This window comes from Saccopteryx leptura, chromosome 5 (assembly GCF_036850995.1).
Source record: "Saccopteryx leptura isolate mSacLep1 chromosome 5, mSacLep1_pri_phased_curated, whole genome shotgun sequence".
Classification (NCBI taxonomy): Eukaryota; Metazoa; Chordata; class Mammalia; order Chiroptera; family Emballonuridae; genus Saccopteryx; species Saccopteryx leptura.
The window spans coordinates 189,457,128-189,481,760 of record NC_089507.1 but is presented as its reverse complement, the minus strand read 5'-3'; the positions used below and the strand labels follow the sequence as shown (position 1 = coordinate 189,481,760).

The 24,633-nt window shown below is 42.4% G+C and overlaps 1 protein-coding gene across 2 annotated transcripts in view; it reads right to left on the bottom strand.

The window, feature by feature from the left end:
- Positions 1–24,633, bottom strand: part of PAK5 (p21 (RAC1) activated kinase 5) — a 278,473-nt gene that overhangs the window by 92,248 nt on the left and 161,592 nt on the right. For both annotated transcript variants that reach the window (XM_066387157.1, XM_066387158.1), the window contains exon 3: positions 9,707–9,921. In XM_066387157.1, coding sequence (XP_066243254.1) covers positions 9,707–9,910 — 204 coding nt within the window. In that variant the 5' untranslated portion in view covers positions 9,911–9,921. The remainder of the gene's footprint in view (positions 1–9,706; positions 9,922–24,633) is intronic.

The window sequence follows — 24,633 nt, the reverse complement described above, 5'->3', positions numbered from 1 at the left end:
GTGTACTCTGTAAAACACTATCCAATGCCTGGTAACAATACTATGGATTTTGGCCAAGGGGTATTTTGGATTTGGTGAGGGATATTTCCACAAAATCTGCAGATTACTATAGATTTGATGCCTGCTTTGCCTCACACTAGTGTCTGCTCTGGGAATGAAAATGGGATAAAACAGTCAAAGTGAGCTGGTCACATAACCCTCAGCTGTATTCTGTCACTGTGTGGGGTCTGCTGTATCTCTCCACCCCCAACCTCAGAGTTAAAGCAGGAGACCATAGTCACCACAGAAATGCTGGGCAAGGCATACTAAACTGTGTGAGAAGGCCTTCAGAAGTAGATCCAACCATCAAAGTAGTCATAAATTACTTTACAATATAACCTGTTATTGACAATTGCTTTAAAATGGTACATTCTATGTTTACCTTGGTCTGGAGGGTGACTGCAGATACTAAATTCTTAGAGATGGACTGAGAGCATTCATTCATGGGGTCTTAGTGGTCCAACTTTAATTGGGAATCTAGGCTCCATCTTCCAAATACCAGGATCATGGACTATGAAAGCCTAGTTATTTTCTACTTGTTCCAGTGAGTCACAGGTGTGAGATCCACTCATGTGTATTACAGAAGCGTCACACTGGGTGCCAAGATGAGCCAGTCACCTGGCCCAGTGAAGGCGTGCAGTTAATACCCTGCCCTCCTCAAACCGGAAGAAGGGGTGAGGACCCGCAGTGATGGCTTTCCTGTGATTAGTCCTCTCCCACAAAAATATCACTGTTTGTTTTTCTGGATTAAATACTAGGTCACTGGAGCTTAAGGCTGCTCAGTCTTTGAAAGGAAATGTTAAACTAGCTTAAGTGAAACACTACCATAAATAAAGATGGTACTTGTAAATGGTTAATGTAAATTTTCCTTTTTTTTTTTTTTTGTTTTTTTACTTTCAGAGGTGTCTGTGTATTAAAGAAATAGAAAAAGAAAGAGAAAAGAGAGGGGGTAGGAAGGGAGGAAGGAAGAATGGAAGGATGGGAGAGAAAGGGAAAGGGAGAAAGGGAGAGGAGAGAGAGAAGGAGATAGGGAATTGGAGAGGAGAGAGAGAAGGAGATAGGGAATTGGAGGGGAGGCATCAGCACATCGAATATTAACGTCATTGATACAATGAACAACTGCTTTTTAGAAGTCTCCAGACATGGCTGGACATAGAAATGAAGATATCTAATAAACCTTGCTTTGGTTTTGGCTTTGTCCACTTTTTTGGAACAAAACGGACCTTGCCTAAGTCTTCTGAATGTCGGCAAGTGAGAGAATTTGCCGCTGCTGTGAGGCTTTCCTTCCTGTGTCTGGGGCGGTGGGGACGCTGGAAGGCACCTGGAAAATGGAGGGAGGAATTCTGGAAAGGCATGGAGAGAACCCAGGTCTGCTTCCATTCCTGGTTTTGCACGTGTGAAAACATGCATCAAGAGAGAAGCTGAACTTGCACACCGAGTGAGAGCTGCAGTCCCAGTCAGTGTTTCAGACACCGCCTTGTGTCTGTCACTTGGGGTTTTGGACAAGAGATGTTAAAATACAGGAAATTCTTCCCAACTGGTTTCATTTTATAATCACCTTTTCCTTTTTAAAACATTAACAATCTTCCAACACACTGTTTCCTCTGTATGGTTTGTGTTTTTCTTAAATAGCTTTTGACAATTGTATCATTGGAAGGTCTCCTTGCCTCTCAACTACTTGGACCCGTTTAACTGGTATGTCCCTAGAACCTGCCAGATTGCATATTAAATCTACATGGTTGGCACACTTTAAATTGGATCTGACTTTTAAATAAATCAATTCACTTGGTAATAGAACAATTTCTCGACCTGAGGCCTATGTCCTTCATGCACGTGGGTTTATTTAGCAGCAGACTCCTGACTCTTGCACACACCAGCTCCCACGCCATCCAGGCCCTCTTATCATCGGACCACATCTCTCCCCCTCTCCCCATCCCACCCTGCTCCAGCCTCAAAGGCTATCTGTTTGTCCTTTAAACTCCCCATGTTAGCTTCTGTCCCAGGACCTTTATACTAATTCTTCCTTCTGCCTGTGAATTTCTCCCCCTCTTGGGGCTTCTCTTGGCTCCCTGGTCACCATTACTGAAGATCTTTCTTCAAGGATTCTAGCTTTCCCATACCCTCAGTTACCTTATATTATGATGTTTTATTTATTTTTTCACATTTACTGCTATCATAGCAATAAACAAAGATATAGATCTCAGAATTGGCTCTGAGTTAACAAACAAGTATTGGCAACCCTGGGCACACAGGAGAAAATAAACTTGGATAACTAGCAGCAACAGTAAAAACGCCACCATCATTTTCAGCAATGACAACAACATAACATTGGGTCCTATCTATTGAGCACGTACCAGCTTGTTTGAGATAGTTTGTTTTGGGTCTAAAAAGACTATGATAACCTTAGCATGGTTTAAAAATAAGTACTGCAGTGTAACTTGAGAAATAATATTATATATAGCAAAATAATAAAAAAAATAATCAAAACCATACTATCAATATTACTATAAGAGGTTAAATATTAGTATAACAATGCACTTCATAAGCATTATGATATTTTATGTCTTTACCACTTTTGTTTCTTTGCGTGCCTTTACTCTATTTTTTAAGGTGTATACTATGGTTGAAGCAGCCGAGAAACGTTGACATAGTCATCCTACAATTTTCTTGAAATAGTTGGGAGATTTTGACTAATATTTAAATGTATAATATATATAATTTGATCGATAGCATTACTTTAATAGGTAGTAGATACTGGTATTTTTCTGAAACATTGCTGAACAGATCTGCAGTTTTATCACATTATTACACTAAAGTATAAGTGGTAGACTGAGAACGTATTCTCTGCGCACCAAAGCTCCTTGGACAATTACAATCTGCCTATAGAAAATGGCAAAATGAATAAATTCATTAAACCAGTACCCTCATTTCACAGGTCAGAAACTTCAGTTCAAAGAAGTGTAGAGTTGACTTATCCAAAGCCGCACAGTTTATGAATCGGCAGAGAGTGGACTTAGATACAGTGAGCTGACTCCTGGGGCCTCCTCTTTCTATTCCTAAGGACGTGGCTGGGTGAACATCATGGCACTGAATTCCAGGTGGTAAGAAAGACACCTCTATGCTCAACCTTACACGCTAGTAGGAATAGATCTAAAAGAAGAGGAAGGTGAAACCATATGAACTTACATGGCTAAAAAAACTGTGGGAGATCCATGAGCTTTAGAGGGACCCAGTGGAAAACATCAGGGTGAAAACCGAAAGACAGAAGCCACGGGGCCCAGCTGGAGGTCAGCGTGAGGCTTCCATGTTACAAACCACAGTACAGGCAAGGGAGCCAGGAATGTCACAATGGGGCAGCTCTCAGCTCTCAGAACTGCTAAGAATTTCATTCTGCTAAGACCCTGACAACCATCTGATACACAGTTTGAATTCCTTGATAACTTTCAGAAGGTAGATATGAAAACTAAAAGAAACAGTCCCTCTAGACTTCCTTCTGACCAACAAAGCAGAGCACATCGGTGAGGCAAAGATAAGAAGGGACCAGGGGAGAAACTGTTATCTTATGTCAAAGGGAGATAATGCCAGAATGTGTCAGATAGTCGCCCTGTATTTTAGGAAAGCAAATTCTGAAAAAATATTCAAGAAAAAAGTGAGTCCATGGAAATAAGATTGAGAAGGATGACATGGCTCTAAAAACTTAAATCCTGAATGCAAAATTGTGAATCAACGCAAGAGAGAAAGAGTAGAGAATTACAGAGTAATCAGAAGGATTCACTGTTTAATGAGCTTTGCACATAAACTAAGATACCAAAGATGGCACAAGCCTTCCAGAATGGGGCGGCCAGACCTAAGAACAGACCTCTCCTGATTTCACTTGTTTTTGTGAGTAGAGTGGTTTTTAGTGCATTGATCAGGGATAAGATAACCCCAGCTTTGGAAGATTATAAAGCACGAGAGACCAGGAAGATGAAACGAACCCAGTCAGATCGGTTTTGCTCTGGTATTCTCTGTGAATTGTCAAACTCGAAAGGACAAAAAGAATATTTGTTAGAAAGGATTCAAAGGTGAAATTAGAAAATAGGATAGTAAGATGTAGGCATTTTAAATGACTTCAAAACTCTTAGTTTAAAGAAATTACATTTTTATGACAATAAAAGAAATGAAATATTATGTTCAATAGCTGTTGAGATTGGTGTAGAAATTAGATTACCATCCAACTGGAGAAGATAAAAGTCTCTATTTTTAGAAAACAAACAAACAAACAAATAAACACACCCCCCCCAAAAAAAAAACACCCAAAAACCCATAGCTATAATTTGATGAGCAAGTTGTAGAAGCCACAGAGAATCTAATATCATGTAAGCCGTAAGACAGTGGTTTTCAAACTTTTTGGTTTGGAAGGTTTTCAAGAATATAATGACTGAGGACCCCAGAGTACTTTGGTTTATAGCATATCTATCAATATTTATTACATTTGAAATTAAAACTGAAAAATGTTTAAAACATAAGAACACAAAGCACATGATCAATTAGGCATTAGACTATTGATGTCAATAAAAGTCATGTCGCTTCAGGGAAACTCTGCCATGAACTTGGGAGAGAAGGGAACAAATTATTATGGAAAGAGGTTTAACCTTCCAGACTGCCCGAATGGTGACTGAGGGACCCCTAGGGGCTCCAGACTACATTTTTAGAACAGCTGCAAGAAAACTTGTCACGATGTGGCCAATGAGCTATAAATAGAGATGGTCATGACAATATTAACTGTAACAGCAAATACTAGGCAATATCCTTTAATACAGAAATGGATAAACCGTAAAAAACTAATTTTTTAATAAACTCGTTTTCAACACATCAATATGAATTTATCTCAAAACAGTGTTAAGTAAAAAAAAATGTTAGAATATACGATATGTAGTATGACATCATTTAATAAAATTTAAATATGCAAAATAGCGTTATTTAGTATTATTTCTATAGTTCTACCTGAAAATGAAAACAAAATCAGAAGCAAGTATTAAGATATGTTATTTGTTTACTTTAGGTGGAAGCTTGTTTTAAAAAAAGTCTTTTAAAGATTATCTTCTCTATTTTTTATATAATATTTTTCAAATGATGTCCAGATTGTCACAAAGGTGATTATTACGTTCTAGTTTTAGTCCCACCTAGAACGTAGAACAGTGGTTTTAAAAGTATGGCCCTGGCCCTGGCCTGTTGGCTCAGAAGTAGAGTGTTGGTCTGGCATATAGATGTCCTGGGTTCAATTCCCAGTCAGGGCACACAGGAGAAGAGACCATCTGCTTCTCCATCCTTCCCCCTCTCTCTTCTCTCTCTATCTTTCTCTTCACCTCCTGCAGCCATGGCTCAGTTGGAGCAAGTTGGCCCAGGGCACTAAGGATGGCTCCATGGCCTCACCTCAGTTGCTAAAATAGCTCAGTTGCCAAGCAATAGAACAACAGACCCAGATGGGCAGAGCATCTCCCCGTATGGGGCTTTCTGGGTGGATCCCAGTCGGGGCGTATGTGGGAGTCCATCTCTCTGCCTCCCTACTTCTCACTTAAGAAAAATTAAAAAAAAAATTATCATCAGCAGCCTCTGAGAGTTTGTTAAACATACAGATCCTTAGACCCACTCTAGACCTTCTGAATTAGAATCTCTAGGGCAGGCCCCCTTCAGCCCCAGGAGATTTCGAGGAAAGCCTGAGTTTGAGAACCACTAGGCAAGAACAAACGTGACCCTTCAGCCTCCCCTTACACATCTACGTCAGCGGGACCCTTGGTAATATTCCTTATGATGCTCTTGTGGATGAAATGACAATAGATACAAAAGACACTTTCTCAAAGATATTTGCTAAATGTTTTAGATGGCTCCTACCTCCATCGTTGGATGTTCAGGTTATCTCAGTTTACCTACACGCCAAAGGCTTGGGTAAATGAATGTTAGCTTTCGATACAAGTTCGAGTCAACTTGTGATTTCTGGTTAAATTTCTGAAATTTTGGAAATCTTGGCCAGTGTAAATTTGCGTTAGTGATACATTATGTGAACAAAGCCCTTCATAATCACCCTTGATCAAGATTCTCAAAATGTGGTCCCTGGACCAGAGGCATCAGTATCACCTGGAAATTTATTAGAAATGTACATTCTTGGGCCCCATCTCAGTCCTACTGAGTCAGAAACTCTAGAGATGGGCCCAGAAATCTTGTTTTATCAAACCCTCCAGGGGATTCTGAGGGACTGGATTTTGAGAAAAACTGATGAAAATAGATTTGCTTAGAAGGGTATGTCCTGGTAAGCATGACATGCACTTTGAGTTCTGAACAGGAATGGGTGAAAACTCTAATCAATACAGAAGAGAGTTGGTTGCAATGGCAGATTTCCAATCAGGACCAGCCTGTCTGAAGCTCACTGACAAAAACTGAAAATCTGGAGTTTGGTTACAACATAAGGCATTGTGCTCTTCTTCCACTTACGGCTTTTATGTCAAGATCCTTTGTTTTATTTTCCCTAGTTCTCTTTACTTTTTCTTTTATTTATTTATTTATTTATTTATTTATTTATTTATTTTTTCTTGAAGCTGGAAACGGGGAGAGACAGTCAGACAGACTCCCGCATGCGCCCGACCGGGATCCACCCGGCACGCCCACCAGGGGGCGACACTCTGCCCACCAGGGGCGACGCTCTGCCCACCAGGGGGCGATGCTCTGCCCCTCTGGGGCATCGCTCTGCCGCGACCAGAGCCACTCTAGCGCCTGGGGCAGAGGCCAAGGAGCCATCCCCAGCGCCCGGGCCATCTTTGCTCCAATGGAGCCTTGGCTGCAGGAGGGGAAGAGAGAGACAGAGAGGAAGGAGGGGGGCTGGGGGTTGGAGAAGCAAATGGGCGCTTCTCCTATGTGCCCTGGCCGGGAATCGAACCCGGGTCCCCCGCACGCCAGGCCGACGCTCTACCGCTGAGCCAACCGGCCAGGGCCTTCCCTAGTTCTCTTTAAAGGACAACTGGACCAAATTACAATGGTTGGCTCTACCTAACTTAAATCACTTTGCCACATGGCTTTAAATCTGCACAACTCTACATATTCACTCCTTTTTGTCAATTAATTCATGGCTTTTTTATTTTAAGGACTGTTCTGGCTTCTGAGACGTATTCTGCACTGTTTATAGTATTTAATTCTCAAGTGACTTGGAAGATTTCTCCAGAGAAGGCATTTCTAAACAGTGGGATCATGCAACCCAAATGGTATACTTTGGCTCCTTAAACATCTTCCTTCCCTTTTTCTAAGGGGCTCGTAGAGTCAGTAGGATTCTCTGGAGCCACCAATGTTGTTTAAGAGCTGGCAACAGTGCTAACTGCACTCAGAGGACTTGAAGAGAGGAAGGATCAATCTAAAGGAGTTGAGTGGGAGTATGAGGTACAGTTAAAAGCATTTGATTAACTCCACTCTTTCTGGGGAAATTTTAACCTAGTTGACTATGGTTTTTCATTTCTTGTCTGTTTTTCTTTTCTTCACACAGGTAAAACTGTGCCTGAGGCCTCATTTGCAGAAATGCAGGGCTGGATCTATACTTAGGATGTGTTTTCCAGCCATCCCTCAGCTGGCACGTAAGCATCTATATTAAATATTTTTGTTTTGTACAGACTGGATGTTCACTCATTTGATACGAGGGCTAGAAAGTGATAAAGTGAGTCAGAGCATTGTGGGGCTCAGGCACTCAGCACTTGGAAAACCTTGCTCCAACTCTCAGAGGGGCTTTTAAGTTCTGTCATAGAGGATAATAAGCCAGCTCATCCAGGAGATGGGAAATGAGCTAGAAGGTCCTCTTAAATCCTGTGCCCACTGAGCATGGTCGATTATCACTGAGATGGGAGCTTCCTCCTTCACTGATGGCCAGCACCTGCTATGACCTGGGCAGGTGGAAAACCCAGGTACTCTGTCCTTACCCAATCATAAACATGCTCTCTAAAAGACAGCACACATCCTGGGCCTTCAGCTAGAATGTTTCACTATGACTCTAGAATGTCCTAGAGTATCCTTCTAGAAAATTCTTCATCAAGTCATTATACTCAAGGGTAAGAAAATAAGGCCTCATTTCATTTGGGCATTTTCCTTTCACCTTGATGACCAACAGCAGGGGACTTCTCTGGGTATACTGAACATTTCATTTTCTAGTGTTTATAAAAACTTGGGATATGAGAAAAATAATGAAACCAAAAGGAAATTCTTTTCAACCCCCCCTGCTTTTTAGATGTAATCCACCCTAACATCTGGTCATTGATTAAGAATTAGCCTTCTCTTGAGAAAAACAAAAAAAGTTTGATAGTAAGATATTGCCTAATATTAACCAGTCGAGTTGGTAAATGGGTCAGTTTCTATTAAATATCAATCAACACCTGTTTCAAATGAAAGATTTATCTTCTCAAATATCCATCTTTTGCATATTTTACATTTTAGTTGGGCTGAAAAGTTTCAAAATCCTATCAGAAAATCAAATTCACAAGATACAGGATTAGAAGACTCTGCAGTGATCTTTGGGCAGAATACACTCACGTGTTCAATACCAGAAGAGAATGACCAAGACAGCGCAAGAATGATGGCATTGCAATTCTAACTTAGTCCTCTCGGGTAATAGCTTATATAAGCATTTCCCGTACTTTATTGGCTATGGTCCTTCTTTGCAACTCTTAAAAAAATGTATCCACTTTTGTTTTGCTATCATTTAAATATGACATAGTCGATATTTATGTTAACATAGAATAAGGTATTCATGTAGCTCAGATGTCTACTAATATAAAGAGATATAGAACAGAGTCTGATCCATCGGATAACATAACGATGAACTCCAAAAATGTTTAACTGCCATAGGAATTACTTGATGGTTATGGAAATCTTATTCAGATGGAAACTGCAATGGCTGGATACTCTTTGTAGAATATTAATGCATCTAGAATTTATTGGGTCTGAGTTCTGCTTTAATGTAATTATTTTCATGAACACTTTTTGCCAAAAATGTACTAGCCATTTCTTTAAGATAATTATAGCTTACTCCAGAACTCAAATGATGCCTTTTTATTTGAAATAGCTGTTTCTTAGACTATAAAGGCAAATTGAAATGTATATATGTATGCATATTTATATAAATTTACATGAATATATATATAAAGCTTATACATGTATATATGTATACTTCTGCATGTATATATATGCATATATGGTATATAAAATCATGTATTATGAAATAGGTTACTACTAAATTTTATACAAAAGTTTAAACATTCTGAGGGCAAATGCAAAACAACAAAAGATTTCTAATACACTGTTTAATTAAAAGTTATTGGCAATATTTATCAGAAAGAGTAGATAATAACACTCTTCAGTATCAAGATTAGTAAATATCATTTAAGTGAAATAAACATTTCCTATTTTGTGAGTGCATTTTAAATGTCTGATTTTAAAAAGATATCGCAGCTAAAAGCTAAGTTTCCTTAGCATGTGCTGCAATTTACATAAATGGTGAGCATTATAATCATTGAAGAACAATTGTGGCTAATCTGTGTATATTTCAAAACAAATACACAGCTTAGGCACTTCATAGTTTGTCTGTAAAAATTATACACTTCATCAAATTAGAGCACATGTCTTAAGTCAACTCAAAGACAAACCCGCGCCATACCTTCATGGGAGCCAGCTGGATGGGTGTGATGCAGGAAGGGTCCACCATGGGCTTCGGCCTGTTGGCTGTGTCTGCTAACAGACTGTGCCACTGTTGGGGCAGGCCAGTAAATTTCTGCTCTTGTGGATCAAACCCAGTATGAACCCGGTGTTCAAAGTTGGATGGGCCAGATATTTCAATCTTTTTCTTTTTCTTTCCAAACATGATGCAAAACCCTGGAAAATGCAAACAGAAAAGAAGCAGCTGTTTGTATGTTGCCAGCAGAAGACACAGGAAAATGATTCAGTCATTCATAGCTGTATCTTTTCAGTAATTCCTCTACATGCCAGCTACAAAAGCTGAAAGTTAGATGTTCAGGGTGTGTAGTAAATTTTACATAAATGTTTTTGATTCTTTCCTTGCACTCGCCATGTGGAGTACGGCTCTCTGTCCACTGATTTGGGACTTGGCCATATGACCTGCTTTGACCAACAGACTGTGGATGGAAGAGACAGCGTGCCAGTTCAAGGTGGAGGTCTGGTCCACGGCCTTATGTGTTTCACCTCCCTCTTGTGCTCCGGCCACTTGGCATGAAGATCTCTCTGGTGGACGCTGCTCCTTCCGCGTAGGCTCTGGGAGGAGAGCTGCAGGGAGCACCCACAAATCCCACCTCCAGAAGGAATCCAAGCTCAGCCGAGCCAGAGTCGACTCACGAAGAAGAAATAAAGGTAATTAAAGCCCCTGCTATTTTTTGAGGGGAGGGAGGGAGAGAGGTAGAGGGAGAAGGGAGAGAGAGGCATCCACTCATTCCACTTCAGTTGTGGCACTGATTACTTTTTCTTTCTTTTTTTTTTTTTTTACAGAGACAGGGAGAAAGTCAGAGAGGTATAGACACAGACAGACAAGAACGGAGAGATGAGAAGCATCAATCATTAGTTTTTCCTTGCGTGTTGCGACACCTTAGTTGTTCATTGATTGCTTTCTCATATGTGCCTTCAGCAGACCGAGTAACCCCTTGCTCGAGCCAGCGACCTTGGGCTCAAGCTGGTGAGCTTTGCTCAAACCCAATGAGCCCGCGCTCAAGCTGGCAACCTCGGGGGTCTTGAACCTGGGTCCTCCGCATCCCAGTCCGATGCTCTATCCACTGTGCCACCACCCGGTCAGGCACTGATTACTTTTTATATGAGCCCTGACCTGCGCTCGAACCGGTGACCTTGGGATTGAGCCGGCGATCCTGGGCACTTGCAATCTAAAACATTTGTGTGGGAAAATAGAATATGTGCACAGAGTCTGTCCTCTGTATCCCCGGGTTTCACAACCATGGATTCAACCAACCGTGGATCAAGAGTTGTTGGTTGTTTTTTTTTTAAAGTGACGTGTGTCTGACATGTACTATGTAGCTAGGCCGATGGCTGCCTCTGCACTCTGATTGCATCTGTACTAAACACATACAGACTTTTCATTATTCCCTCAAAATAGAGAATAACAGCTATTTGCACAGCATTTACACTGTGTTGGGCATTGTAAGTAACCCAGAGATGATAAAGCATATGGGAAGATGTGTGTAGGTTACATGCACATCCTATGCCAGTTTCTCCAGGGGACTTGAGCATCTGCGGACTCTGTTATTTGTGATGGTTCCTGGAACCAGTCCCCCCATGGATCCTGAGGGACAAGTAACTGTACATGAAAAATGGAGTCAAGAAGTATATTCATCACATAACATTATCATGAGGGTTAAATATCTGTAAACGGCTTTGAAAAGCACCTAGCACAAAGTAGGTACTACAGGTATTAAATAGACCTCTGGGCAAATATAAGAAAATTGACTGGCGTTGCCTGCAGGGAGCTAGGGAGGAGGGGATGGGCAGGGAGAAAGACCCACTTTTCACTGTGCGTTATATTTAGAACTTTTTACAATGTATTTTACCCGTTTGAATACATGTAGTTCACCTAGTTAGAACATATCCTGTGACCCAGATACTTCTAGAAAATGTGTAAAATAGACACTGTGAGCTTTATGATACAGAAAACAGGTAAGGTAACCTGGGTTTGAGTCCCAAGTAGACCAGCTATTCCTTGTGATCTTGAGTGATCCTTCTCCGAATTATTGTGAGCAGGACAATCAGGAACATTTGCGGGATCCTGACCACACTGTTATGGGCATCCTACAAGGCGATGTTTTGGCTTCCATGTTGCTTTGTTGGGGAAGCTTTACCTTAGTCCTCATACTTGAACAGATACATTACACACTCCTCCAGCTCTGTGTACAGAGTCTTCAGAGTCTATCCACTTGCTGTACGTTCATTACTGGTGACAGCGGGCAGGCACAGTGTTTGTTTTTCCTACTAGAATGTAAGACCCACAAGAGAGGGGACACTGCCTGCTTCTTTGTCACTAATTGCTAGTTTCTGGCATATAATAAGGCTTACAATATACTTGCTGATGGACTGAAATCACCAGGAATCTATTTATTCAGTGAATAGCACTTGGAGTCACAACTCCATATATGTTAACGTCTTCCCTTGCTCTTTCCCTCCTTCCTTCTCTCTCTTCTCTCCATCCGGCATTAAAACTTCTGTTTCTTCTTTGTACACAGAACCCCTGCTTGGCGAGCAGGGTCTTCCTGTTGCTTTCCAGTTTTCTCAAGCTCCCATTATATCCTCTTCTTGGAAGTCTAGTCTGTTCAGGCTGCTCTAATAAAACATCAGAGGGTGAGTGGCTTATAAACAACAGAAAACTATTCCTTACAGTTTTGGAGGCTAGAAGTCCATGATCAAAGTGCTAGCAGATTGAGTGTGTGGTGAAGATCTGCTTTCTAGATGGCTGTCTTTTGCCGTAACCTCACAGGGTAGAGGGGACAAGGTGATCTCTCGGGCCACTTTAATAAGGGCCCAGATCCCATTCATAAGGGCTCTATCCTCATGAGCTAATCACTTCCCAAAGGTCCCACCACCAAACACCATCACCTTGAGAGTTAGGACTTCAACACAGGAATTCTGGAGGGTCATATTCAGTTCACAGCACTGGCTCCCTCAAAAAATGATCAGATCCTTCCCAGCCTTAACTCCCTGACTCCATCGAAGTCCTTTTCCCCAGCCTTCCTGGTGTTTACTTCAGACTCATTTAGGAAAACTCATATAAGGGGCTAATGAAGAACAAATGAAATATGATTAAGAGTTCAAAATGTCTTGATGTTGCTTCTCCTGGAAACGTAACTACATATTTTTTTTTAATTCTTTAAGTACAGGGCTACCAGGAGGTTAAGAGGTATTGGTCAACTGATTTTACCTGTTCGAGTGCACCTAAGCCAAAGTGGGAAGAAGTGAAGGAACCCTGCTGTGGTAGACTGCCTCAGGACTGCCCCTGTAATTCCACGGCTCCGTGTCCATGCCCTCGGGTGGGTGTCTCCCTCCTACATCAACTGGGGACCTGAATATGTAATCTGCTGTAGCCCACGGGACAAGCGAAACCATGACACAAGTGTGCAAAGTGCTTGCACATTGGTTCTTGCCCTCCCACTGTTCATGGAACCTACAGCCAGCATGGGAATCAGGCTACCCTGCCGGAGGATGACAGACCACAGCCCTGTCCCCCGTAAGGACAGCCACCAACCGGCTCTGCAAGCAGGGCCACCTAGCTGGCCAGCAGCTGACCACTAGGTGAACCCAGGCAAACCAGCATAAGACCCATGTAGACAAGCTTGACTTGAAGTGCTGACCTGTAGAATCAGAACACAGATAAATGTCTGATGTTTAATGCCATATATATATTTGTATTTTTCTGAAGCTAGAAACGGGGAGAGACAGTCAGACAGACTCCCACATGCACCCGACCGGGATCCATCCGGCACGCCCACCAGGGGGCGATGCTCTGCCCCTCCAGGGCGTCGCTCTGTTGCGACTAGAGCCACTCTAGCGCCTGGGGCAGAGGCCAAGGAGCCATCCCCAGCGCCTGGGCCATCTTTGCTCCAGTGGAGCCTTGGCTGCGGGAGGGGAAGAGAGAGACAGAGAGGAAGGAGAAGGGGAGGGGTGGAGAAGCAGATGGGCGCTTCTCCTGTGTGTCCTGGCCGGGAATCAAACCCCAGACTTCTGCACGCCAGGCTGACGCTCTACCACTGAGCCAACCAGCCAGGACCAATGCCATTATATTTTGGAGTAAATGGTCACATGGGACAAAGCTGATTGGCACAGGAATGCAGAGGCCTGAAGATTATCCTGTACTTGCATCTTCGAATGCTCACTTCTCTCTGTCTTTGCTGCTTAAAAGTCTCAAGTAACAGTGTCCAATCTGGGGACTGTATTAGCTGCTGTACAATTGTGTTAACTCAGAGAAGCTACTGTCTGGAGTTGGGGGAGGGCCCGGAAATTACGCCATATAAGTAAGTGACTCTCTGTACCCTCTCTTGGTATTATTTAGTGAAAATAAAAATACACTGGAAAATATAATTTGATTATGTGTTGGCTGAGTCCACTTGACATTTTAATAAACTTCATGACCATTTTTTAAAAACAATCATTTAGCGAGATCATTTGAGAAGAGTTCTTTTGCACGTATTCATACCTGAACAAGCACTGAAAATGCTAGGCCAAATATTTTTAGCATGTCTTATTATTCTCTTCCTGACTGAATTTCCCAGTGGTACCTATGCCATTCAAGGGAGAGTACAAAATCAAAAATATTAATAAATGGATAACTTTTTGTTTTTGTTTTTCTTTTTTGTGTGACACAGAGACAGAGAGAGGGACAGATAGGGATAGACAGGAAGGTAGAGAGATGAGAAGAGTCAATTCTTCATTGCAGCACCTCAGTTGTTCATTGATTGCTTTCTCATATGTGCCTTGACTGGGGGGCTACAGCAGATTGAGTGAGCCCTTGCTCAAGCCAGCAACCTTGGGCTCAAGCTGGTGAGCTTTTTGCTAAAACCAGATGAGCCCACGCTCAAGCTGGCAACCTCAGGGCCTCAAACCTGGGTCCTCCACGTCCCATTCCGACTCTCTATCCACTGTGCCACTGCCTGGTCAGGCATACCTTCTTGTTTTTCAATAAGACAGGTTGGGGGGGGGAGCAGGGCTGAACTAATTTCTCTATGTTGCATCCTGTGATTCTATACAACTGCAACCCATACGGTAATAAATACAGTTCTGTGGTCTAATCAGTTTGAGTTAAAGAGTTATAGAAGAAGCCACTGAAATAAAAAAAAACTTCCAAATCCTAAAGCCACGTTTCTGTCAAACTCACAGTCGACTAAACGCAGAGGGAGAATCTCCGTGGTGTATAGTGACAGCCCATGAGTGATGGCCATTCTCTGACAGCAGTGAGGAATCCCAGACTCAGAGCAAAGACAGAGACAAAGTCTGGATGCTTCTTAGCACCGTGGAGCCGTGGGACACACAGTGGGGAAGTGAAGATCTGCTCGGGAGATGGTTTCTTCTCTCTGATGTGTCCACACTCAGTCTGTACCTGGCCTGGTGCTAAATGTTTGGTGAGTATGATCTCACAATTCACAATAATCCTATCTTAGGGGTTCTCAAGACCACCCCGAGGTTTGATTAGGTAGAGAGCTCATAGGACTCAGCATATACTCAGATTCATGGCTGTGAGTTATCACAGTGAAAGGACACAAAATAAAATCAGCAACGGGGAAAAAGCACATGGAACAGAGTCTGGAGGGAACCAGGCACAAGACTCCAGGGGTCCTCTCCCAGTGCACTCACACGGGACATGATTAATGCCCCCAGTGCTGACCGTGACAACACATGTGAAATGATGTCTCCCAGGGAGGGAAGTACCTTTGAGGTGCAGTGCCTGAGGATTTCATTGGGTGCTGGTCACACAGGCACCCTCTGCCTGGTCTGAGCCAAAATGCCAGACTCCAGATGAAAGCAAGGTTTTAGCATAAGTCATACTGTTTTCACAATGAGCCATTCTTATCAGGGAATGATGGGAACCCTCCTAAAACCCAGGTTCCCAGGGGCCAGCCAATGGCCAACCTAGCAAATAGGCTTTCCTGAGATAGGCAGTCCCAGGCTTGCTATGTTAACTCTTTCCTGCACGAGAAGGGTTATTATCATAGCTCCATTCTACAGAAGCTCAGAGCCCAGGTGAGAAACTGGCAAAGCCACAGACTCAGAACCTCAAAGCACATGCTTTTCATCACCGGGTGAGGCACTGCTGCCCTGCATTTGCCTTCTCTACTGGACACGCCGCTGCCCTTCTTAGGAAACCCCATTCCCTGGGAAATACAGGTTGGTGGATATGGTGAGCTGTAGTGAGAGGTAACTAGGGGATTTTGGAGGTTTCTTGGGTCCTCTCATGTCTCCCCAGAAATTCTGACCCTTTCTTGGGGACGGAATAGAACTCTGTCACTGAGCAGATAAGGCTGGAGGACTTGAGAGTACTGGAAGCCAGGACAACCCCTAACACAGAACAGAAGTCCCTTGGAGTCCAGCATCCATGTAAACCAAGAGCAGGGACTCCTCCTCCTGCTCCTGCGTTCCAGCAGCTCTTCCAGAACCATTTAGGAATGTAGATAGAAAAAGGCCACACAGCAAACTTGACAAGCTCAGGGGAGGCCTGCATAGTGGGGCTTACAAACTCAGAGACCTACAGTAGCCACACAGAATGGTCTGAAATGAAACTTCCTAACTGAAAGTGAGTCCTGGGGTAGACATATCCCAGGTGGGCATCTTCCTTGACAAAGGTCAATCTCTACCTTAACTGAGCTGGTCTGTTGTCTTTCTGCTTCCACAGTAACACACCTTTGGGATGTCAGAGTCACCCCCTTTCTCTAGAGTCCTCAGGGCACAGTCTCCCACCAGAACATGGACCCCTCATTGTCATCTTGTTCTCCACCATACCATCCCTCTGTGCTGTAAATGTAAACTATCCTATGCCCCCTCATGTAAAACAAGCATGTGCTAATCAGTTTAACTTTTTATCCAGACTCAGAGACTTCCCCTCTCTGCTTTCTCCCACCTCATTCATCTACCACCAATGAACTATATGTAACCCTCTTTACGCCTCCGCCTTTGATTGTGATGTCTAAAATAAGGTACAAAACCGCTATTCTCTGGAGCATTCTCTCAGTCCATTGAGATTGTAGACACTGCTTAGTACAGAAAATCTGCTACCGGCTTTATGATGAGGCATTTTAATACTTAATATCTACAATGGCCTAATACCCTTGTTTCATTATTAAACACACATGTGAGCATTCATTCACCTGTGAGTCCGACTCAGTACTAACCAGAGAACGTTCCCGGGAGCACCCGATCTCCATGAGGGGAACTGGGAGGGAGGGATTACTTAGTCAATTAAATCTGGGAAACAATGGGTTACATAAATTTCCTTTATTACACTAAATTAGTTATGTTCCTAGAGGAGGATAGCAAATAGACCCCAGATTCACCATTTCTTAAAGTTTCTTGCAAAGCACACCGCTTTGAGGAGTGATTTCCCCCCTGGCATGTTTCATATGGAAGGTGTGTCTTCAAAGAAGCTGAAGGAAATCCAGTGCAATGCTCCGAGATTTTCACTGTCATCTTAGCCAAATCCACTGTAAGTGGTGTGTAGTTTGGGAAAGAAATATATACTTTCTCTGATTGTTGAATTGCACATCTGCAATTAGATGAGCAGACAGATGGAGACATGTGAAGAAACCCCATAAGACAGATAAGACAAACAAATGCCTCCTATGTCTAGCCTCCCTAGAAAGTCTCTTAGCTCATATGTCCTCAGCTTGTGGCATAAGCATTGTATTAATCAAGGTCGTCCCAGGAAACATAACCAACAGGATTTATTATAGGAATTGGCTAGTATGGTTATGTTGGCCACGATGTCCCCTGATGTGCTGTTGGCCCCTGGAGGACCAGGAAAGCTAGGGGTGTAATTCAGCCAAGTCCACAGGCCTGAGAATTAGGAGCTGATGGTGTTGGTCTGGTTCTGAGTCTGAAGATATGAGAACCAGGAGCATCAATGTCCAAGGGCAGAAGACAGATGCCTCAGCTCAAGCAGGGAGAGCAAATTCACCCCTCTTTTCTCTTTTTGTTTCATGTGGGTCCCAAAAAATTGGAGGATGCCCACCCACATTGGGGAGGGCCATTTGCTCTATTCAGTTCACCGATTCAAATACCCATCTCTTCTAGAAACATCCTCATGGACACACCCAGAAATAATATTTACCAGCTACCTGGGCACCGCTTAGCCAGTCAAGCTGACACATAATATTAACTATTACAAGCATGTGGGAGAGAATTGGTAAAAAAAAAAAAACACATTCTGCATGTTTGTGTAGAAAATGAAGTGATCTTGCAGGTAGATATTCAAACTGTATCCGACTGCAAACATGCTTACTGGCCCAGAAAATTGCCACTAACATTTTGCTTTCTCCCAAATACTTTTGGCTCAAGAAGTCAATTTTAGGGCTATGAATTCCATTTTCAACTTTCATGCTCAAAGTATAACTTGTTATATATGTGCCTGGTGATTATGTTTTTTTTACAACTAATAACATCCTTTACTACTCTGTAGACCTGGAATCATCAGTAAGAACAGTGATATACTGATGGGAAATACCTGTTCTTTTCAAAATGTTGGTATGCCCATAAGGGGTTTTGAATAGAATTTTGGCCTTGGGATAAAATTCAATAGGTATTAATTAGTTTTCCAGTATATTCAAAATTACTAAAAAGGTATTTGGGACACATGCTACATTGTGGATGAACTTTTAATATATAATGTTAAGTAAAAATACTAGACACAAAGGGACAAATATTGTACAAGTCTATTTGTACAAAGCACCTAAAGTATTTAAATTCACAGAAACAGAAAAGAGCAGGGCATTGCGAGGACTGCGAGCCGGGGGAAACGGGACATGTTGTTTACTGAGTTTCAGTTTAGGAAGATGAAAAGGTTCTGTGGATGAAAGGTGGTGATGGTGGTACAACAACGAGCATAGACTTAATGCCATTGAGCTGTACACTTAAAAATAGTTAAAATGGTAAATTTTATGTTGAGTATATTTTAGAATGATAATAATAATAAGGATAAGGATATACTTATGGACAAACAAAGTATTTCTCTAGAAGGTAGCCTCACAGGGTAATCTGATAATCCATTCCTAACTGAGCAGGTCATGGTGAGCAGCCACACCCCAGGCATATAACTTCCTTTTTTTTTTTTTGTATTTTTTTCTGAAGTTGGAAACGGGGAGGCAGTCAGACAGACTCCCACATGTGCCTGATTGGGATCCACCCAGCATGCCCACCAGGGGGCAATGCTCTGCCCATCTGGGGCGTCGCTCTGTTGCAACCAGAACCATTCTAGCACCCTAGGTAGAGGCCATGGAGCCATCCTCAGTACCCAGGCCAACTTTGCTCCAATGGAGCCTTGGCTGCAAGTGGGGAAGAGAGAGACAGAGAGGAAGGAGAGGGGGAGGGATGGAGAAGCAGATGGGCGCCTCTCCTGTGTGCCCTGGCCGGGGATCGAATCCGGGACTCCTGCATGCCAGGCCGACGCTCTACCACTGAGCCAACTGGCCAGGGCCTAACTTCTTTAGTAAAGGCTTATCTTTGCCTCAAGCAAAGCCCTGTCTATTGTTTCTGTAAATCTCGGTCACTAGTACTCAAACGTTTTGAAGTCGGGGTGCATTTAACATCCTACAAATAATTGTAGGAGCACTACTATATACAAATTTCTGAGAAATATGTTATAATAATTAATTCAAATATTAAAAAAATATAAAGTCCAAGCATGCTTTTATGGTAATTAAATGAAATAAAGATGACAAAATTAAATTTATTCTGACATTAAAAAAATTTTTATGTTACAGTTTTTGAGTTATCCTTTTTAGAATTTGTAAAAAAGAGGGGTTAAAAAATTTAAAAATGACAAAAATATTATCTTTTTATATATATAGATACATTCTTAGTAAGATTTAGTAAATTCAGCAGGTCCTGGCCTGAATGTGTTAAATTTTTTCATTCTTGTGTTTATGAGAAATATGAGCCTGATGTTTCCTAGCAATTTCTTCAATGTTTGGGCATATATTTGAAAGGCAAACTCTCATTTCCTCTTCAATACATTGAAGAATTCCTCTCTTTTTATGCTTAATTGTATTGAGGGTAGAAAATCCTAATTCACATAAATAGGATGTTAAAAATTGTAGTAAAATGTTCAAAGCTTTTTTAGATATTGCCACATATTCTTTCATAGAAATCCTAAAGGCTTCAAGAGACAATTCCTTATGTTTAGTCATCAATCTAAAACCTCCACCTACATATTATCTTAACTTTACACCAAACAGAAGATAGAAGAAACTTGCCTTCAGTCTTTCCAGGGAACATGGGGGGTAGTGTAAACAATCCAGCACCACAGCTTAACAGCCTTTTGCAACCTAATCAGGCAAGAGAGGTGGGGGGTTGGGCAGACTGTCAGCTTAAAACCAATTTCCTACACCTCTGTCCCCCAAAAATCTAAACTCCAAAAACCCTGTTGGTTTTTTAATCCCCAACAGGAACATACTTCTCTGGAATACCTTAGGGCATACCTGGAAATCTTCTAGGGCACACCAGTGCACCCTGGCGCACACTTTGGGAACCACTGATCTAGGTTAACACACCTTTGAAAATGCCTCTCTTCAGGAACCCCCTGTCAAGAGGTCCAACCTCAAAAGAGCGCATAATCTTAAGTAACCTACAACTCCCTGCCTTGCTCTCCCCTACCTCCATGGAACCTTCCTTCTGTGATCTCTTTAATTTCACATGCATAAAAGAAACAGCAAAAGTTATTCCCTAAAGCATTTGAGATTTTGCTTCCCAGCATGTGTCATCATATTGGCTCAGATAATCTCATAAAATTTTCTATAGATTTTGACATTTCTTACGTTGACATACTTCAGGAGCTTTGACTGCTTGGGAGGAAGCAGTCAGCAGAGAGGAGGCATGCGGAAGATGGGGTGGGGCAGGGACCAGATGAGCAGAGCTGAAGCTGATTAAACAATCTTTTGTTTATATCCCCCCTTCCCATCAAAATGGTACTGGTCTAACCTCTGGCACAGACAACTACTTAGGGGTATGCATGCAAGCCCTATGGCAGGGGTCCCCAAAGTACGGCCCGCGGGCCGCATGTGGCCCCCTGAGGCCATTTATCCGGCCCCCACCTCACTTCTGGAAGGGGCACCTCTTTCATTGGTAGTCAGAGAGAGAAGCATAGTTCCCATTGAAATACTGGTCAGTTTGTTGATTTAAATTTACTTGTTCTTTATTTTAAATATTGTATTTGTTCCTGTTTTGTTTTTTTTTTTTTACTTTAAAATAAGATATGTGCAGTGTGCATAGGGATTTGTTCATAGTTTCTTTTTATAGTCCAGCCCTCCAATGGTCTGAGGGACAGTGAACTGGCCTCCTGTGTAAAAAGTTTGGGGACCCCTGCCCTATGGCTTAAGTGAAAAGCCAATGGAATTACTAGACTAGCAGGGTTTTCAGCCAGCCAGACAACTGGATTCTTAGATTCAAAGCACAGGATTAAAAACTAATGTACATCTCAAGAGTGACTCTTTTCTTGTGGACTCCCTCATGAGGAAATTTTTTCTTTCCTTACCCTCAGACCTATGTAGAAGAACTTGGTAAATGTAATAATGTATATTTAAGTACTTCTGAAATACCTACCTGCGTTTGTATAATTTAGATTCAATGACCAACGTATCATTGGTAGAAGAAAGATGGCCGCTGGAAAAATTGCATCGCAGTGGGAATGGCACCAACCACACTATCGACATACATGTTGAGATGTCATTGTTCAGAGATGCATTTGTCAGCCTCAGAATCAGGAACAAAAGATTCACCAGGCTTTTAGGTTAAAATAGAGCATGAGTCACATGTTTGGGATTCAGAGGAAAATACAAAAAAAAAAAAAAACCTGGGATGGGTTCATAATATAATCTAAAAATAAAAGTTGTTTTCTAAGAAAAATAATGTCATCACAGCCAAGAAGATATAAATGACATGGTTTCCCTTCCTGGGATTCCTTTATGTCCCCTGAACATCACCCAGGGGATCATCACTGGGCTCCACAGGCGCTTCCAAAAATACTGTTTCAAAGCATGCCGGACCAGCACAGATTAATTCTCTGCCTGGTCCCCATGCGTACTGCACAGACACTTGTGGTCCAGTGGCTCTGTGCCTGTTCTTCTGACCTGAAGCCTAATCCAACCAGCTGCCTTCTCAACAGCTGGAACGCCTTTTTCAGATGCCCCTATTGTGCATCTGTCTCTGGATTCCAGTTCCTATCCTTTGGATTTGAACTCAGCCATCATATCTGACTTCTTGAATCTTATTTGTCCTCTACTGTGTGACTCTCGCAGGCACTTCCCACGGATCTAGTTGGTTGGATCTCACCTATCTGCTAGTTCTTTCTCATCCATGCTTTCTGAGTCTGTCTTGATTCTGGAAACTGTGGATAAACTTAGATTTATCATATCCATTCACCCACCTTACACTGTCTGGACCTTAAACATTGCAAGACCACACTGGTCTAACTCAACTCTCCATCTTGGCTTCTGTTCATTCATCTCATTTTTCTATCACCTAAAACCCGGGACTGAGAAAGGCATACTTTGAGAAGAACATATTTAAGTTGTGATCCTTTTCATACTGTTTAGGGTGATAACATAATGTTTAGGCAGTAGCAAGAACAAAATCATATATATATATATATATATATATATATATATATATATTTTTTTTTTTTTTTTTTTTTTATTTTTTTTTTTATTTTTTTATTTTTTGTATTTTTCTGAAGCTGGAAACGGGGAGAGACAGTCAGACAGACTCCCGCATGCCCCCGACCGGGATCCATCTGGCACGCCCACCAGGGGCGACGCTCTGTCCACCAGGGGGCGTCGCTCTGCTGCGACTAGAGCCACTCTAGCGCCTGGGGCAGAGGCCAAGAAGCCATCCCCAGTGCCCGGGCCATCTTTGCTCCAATGGAGCCTTGGCTGTGGGAGGGGAAGAGAGAGACAGAGAGGAAGGAGGGGGGGTGGAGAAGCAAATGGGCGCTTCTCCTATGTGCCCTGGCTGGGAATCGAACCCAGGTCCCCCACATGCCAGGCCGACGCTCTACTGCTGAGCCAACCGGCCAGGGCCCAAAATCATATTTTGTAGGATAGCATCAAGAGTCGGCACTCAAAAAATTGCAGAGCAATGCGTTAAATGTTACAGTCAAAAGCTAATATTTCACCAGGTCTTATCCTAGAGCACCAGTTCAGGTTCTTATACCAGTGACCCCTGACCTCTCTCCTAAGCTCCAGCTTTATTCAACCAAATCTCTTGGATTTTTCTACTCTTGACACCCAGCATCTCCAAAACTAATGTCACTATTGTCCTACTTGTTCAACCTGTTCCTTCCCTAGATGTCTCAGTCTTACTATATACTACCACGCTGCATCAAATTGCTGAAGCCAATTCTGGGACTCATCCTGCACATCCATCACCACCAACTCCTTCCTGTTCTGCTCCCCACATGTCCATTCCATCTACGTATTTGTCAGAATTCCCACTGCATTAGTTTTCTGTTGCTACTGTAAAAATTACCAAAGACACAGCAGCTTAGACAATACAAATTCATTATCATACAATTCTGAAGGTCCAGTCTCACTGGGTGAAAATCCAGTCATCCACAGAGCTGTGCCCCTTTCTGCAGGCTCGAAGGGAGAACCTGGTTCTTTGCCTTTTCCAGTTTCTAGAGTCCACCTGCATCCCTTGGCTTTGGAGCCTTCCTCTTTATTCAAAGCCAGCTACACTGCACCTCTCTGATTGTGCCTTCTTACACACAGCTCTGCCTGACCCTCCTTTCTGCCTGGCTGGTGCACTTTTAAGGACACTTGTGATTACACTGTGCCTATCTATATAGTCTATCTTAAGATCAGTTTATTAGCACCTGTAAATCCACCTGCAATCCTTATCCCCCTTTGCAATGTGACCTCACATATTCACAGATCTCAGTAATTAGGACACAGACATCTGAAGGGCCCCTATTATGTCTACCACACCCACTGTCACTACCGTGCCACCACCATTTTGCTCCTAGGCCACTAACAAGATTTTTAGCTAAGCTTCCCTTCAACTAATCTTGATGCCTTCCAGCAGCCCTCCACCCTGCGGGCAGACCAAACTTGCTAAAATGTAAGTATGATTGCATCCTGCTTTTTCTCTCTTCAGCCTTTTCTGTGACTTCTCATTGACCTTAAAAGCAGAGCCAAATTCCCCTTAACAGCTCACACGGCTCCCTGGGTCCACTCCTCGAATGCCTCTCCTGTCTGTATGACTTCCTCTCCCCTTCGTTAAGCTTTGTGTCCATAGTCATCACCACTGCCTTAAAGGCCCTCTGCCCTCTCCTGCTTCTGCCTCCTCCTGCCCTACCCTAGTCACCCCCCACGCCCACCCCTCATCTCATCTCAGACCTCCCCCCACTTTCCCTCTGGTCTCATATAAAAAACCACGCCCTCAGGGAGGCCACTTTTGAACCTCAGAATCCCTCTCCTCCTACACTCTGCACAGTCCCTTTTGTAATTATTCTGCTATAAAAAGTACTATTCCAAAGCAAGGAAGTAATGCACGAACAAGAGCTGATTGTGACAGTTCAAACAATAAAGGCTAAAAGTCAATAGTCACACCCATTCTCACTGCAAAATCCCAAACCTGGCCTTTTCCCTGAATTTCCATACATAAACATGACCACATTATGTATGCTGTTGTAGGATTAGCTTTTTGTGCCATTTTATCAATTTTGGCTGTTTAAAACAAAACAAAACAAACAAACAAACAAAGAATGTTGGCTATTTTTCATTTCACATATCAACACTTGTTTTTTAAAAGCAATAGCATTTTAGAAAATGGAATGTACTATAATTCATCTATCGATACATTTATTGATTAACACTTAAGGTC